The sequence below is a fragment of the Salvelinus sp. IW2-2015 genome, unplaced genomic scaffold (genome assembly GCF_002910315.2).
Source record: "Salvelinus sp. IW2-2015 unplaced genomic scaffold, ASM291031v2 Un_scaffold12383, whole genome shotgun sequence".
Classification (NCBI taxonomy): Eukaryota; Metazoa; Chordata; class Actinopteri; order Salmoniformes; family Salmonidae; genus Salvelinus; species Salvelinus sp. IW2-2015.
This window is the reverse complement of record NW_019953639.1, coordinates 1-2,274: the sequence shown is the minus strand read 5'-3', so window position 1 is coordinate 2,274 and position 2,274 is coordinate 1. Positions and strand designations below refer to the sequence as shown.

The 2,274-nt window shown below is 49.0% G+C and overlaps 1 protein-coding gene across 1 annotated transcript; it reads left to right on the top strand.

The window, feature by feature from the left end:
- Nucleotides 1-208: 208 nt before the first annotated feature.
- Nucleotides 209-2,271, top strand: LOC112080163 (lysosomal acid glucosylceramidase-like; the record flags this gene model as incomplete). Its single annotated transcript, XM_024145927.1, has 5 exons — nt 209-273; nt 417-506; nt 794-941; nt 1,169-1,393; nt 2,092-2,271. Coding segments are annotated over exons 1-5 (708 nt in total), but the record flags the coding sequence as incomplete, so codon positions are not given.
- Between the last annotated feature and the right edge of the window lie 3 nt (nt 2,272-2,274).

Sequence of the window (2,274 nt, the reverse complement as noted above, 5' to 3'; positions counted from 1 at the left end):
CTCCTTGCCCCAGGTTGGCCCTTCAAAGAGCCTTGCAGTGAGACACCGTTGGTCTTCAACCATGCGGGGGCGTCCCATGGCACTGGCCAGCAAGAGACAGGGGGGCGGGGCGACAGGGCCTGGGCTCGCTGCAGCAGGGGGATCTGGGATGGACCAACACAGCGAAGTGGTGTTGTGAGTACATACATCCCTATTCATCCATGACTGCATGGCCATGCACGACTCGACAATTGGCAGTATACACACAAAGACCTGGGCTAAATACTATGTCAGTTATCATACAGTATACACACAAAGACCTGGACTAAATACTATGTCAGTTATCATACTGTACACACAAAGACCTGGGCACATGGAGCCTTACAGAGGAGTTTGACTTTTCCCCCTCTCTCTGAGTATTCATTCTACTCCCTCAGGTTCCTGGAGGAGTATGCCAAATACAACCTATCATTCTGGGCCGTGACCACAGGCAACGAGCCCTCTGCTGGACAGATGACCAACTACAGGTCACATCTCACTTTATATTACATGTGTATCTAAGGCAGGTACATAATTGACAACAGGAAAAAGTGTTATTTAGTTAGTAATTGCATTCTGGTAATGAAGTTAGTTATAGAGGAAGTACATGTTACAGGTTCTTTTAGCTRAGTTGGTAGTGTATGGAGCTTGTAACGCCAGGGTAGTGGGTGCGATTCCCGGAACCACCAAAATACGTCAAATCTATGCACGCTTTGGATAAAAGCGTCTGCTAAATGGCATATATTATAACAGTAATCTGTTTTCTCTGCTCCAGTTTCCAGGCTCTGGGCTTCACAGCAGAGGAGCAGAGGGATTGGGTGGGCCTGGACCTTGGCCCCGCCCTGCACACCTCCACACACCCCCACACACACCTCCTCATCCTGGACGACAACAGACTGCTACTGCCACACTGGGCTAAAGTGGTGAGAGAGAGGGACTCTGAAAGAAGAAAAGAACAGGGGTAGGCTTTGAGAGAGGGAGGAAAGGAATGAGAGATGAAGGGATGGGGTAAGGTAGGGTCAAGGACAGAGAGTAGAGAGAGTCAACAAAAGAAGGATGCATGGGAAAAGGGGAGAAGTCCATAAAGAAATAGTGAAATGTTGAAAGTGTACATTTGGACAATATTGAAGTATGCTCCTCCTCCTCCCAGGTCCTCAGTGATGTGCGTGCTGGCAGGTATATCCATGGTGTTGGAGTCCACTGGTACCTGGACACTCTGGTGCCGGCAGAGCTCTCCCTGGGCACTACCCACCACCTGTACCCAGAATACTACCTGTTTGGAACGGAGGCCTGCGCTGGCTGGAGCCCCACAGACAGAGGAGTACGGCTGGGTAGCTGGGAGAGAGCTGAGCAGTACGCACACAGCATCATACAGGTAAGATAGCCGTATGACCTAGAATGAGGATCGTCAATACGTACTCTTTCTTAGTCGTATGGCTAACGGGTGAGAATGACATCGTACAGGTGTACATGTGAAGGTGTTACTGTAGCAGGTAATTGAACAGGTCAGCATGACATCAGACAAAAATAAGTTGAGTGTGACCTCAATGTTTTGTCAGATTCCTGTGTATGATCTAGTTAGTAGCTTAGGTGCTGATTGTGAAATGTTACAGGGGCCAACTGATGAATTGAAGGTGTGTCTGTGAGATCTGTCTGTTTTTGTCTCCTTGTTCTTTGTTCGTCCCTCATGAAGTCAGTTCTGTGTCATGTCCTGCAGCGCGAGTTAAACACATTCATACTGTACTCTACAGCTCAAACTGCTGCTCTGTTATGTTGCCCTAGGGAACAAGCTAGAATGGTGCTCTCAGTTTATCCATGCCTCCCGCTCTTCCTCCCTCTTGTTTTTCACCCCTCCTTTCTCTCTCTGAATACTCTGCAGGACTGAAACAGGACTCTCTTACCTGTTCCCTCTCCATTCATGTAGCATCGGAACAGTCCCTCTCCTGAGAATCACAGGATTGTTTATGCTGATGCAATGCCAGGTAACACAACAACACAAACTAGACAGTGAATGAGTSACTTTCTTCCTCTCTCTACTCTCCCTCTCTTCCTCTCCTCTCTTGTCTGCTGTAGGACCTGAACCACTATGTGGTGGGCTGGACAGACTGGAACCTGGCTCTGGACCAAGGAGGAGGGCCCAACTGGGTGAAGAACTTCGTGGACAGCCCCATCATCGTGGACCACAGCCGAGACATCTTCTACAAACAGCCCACCTTCTATAGCATGGCCCACTTCAGGTACTGTCCCACCTTCTAT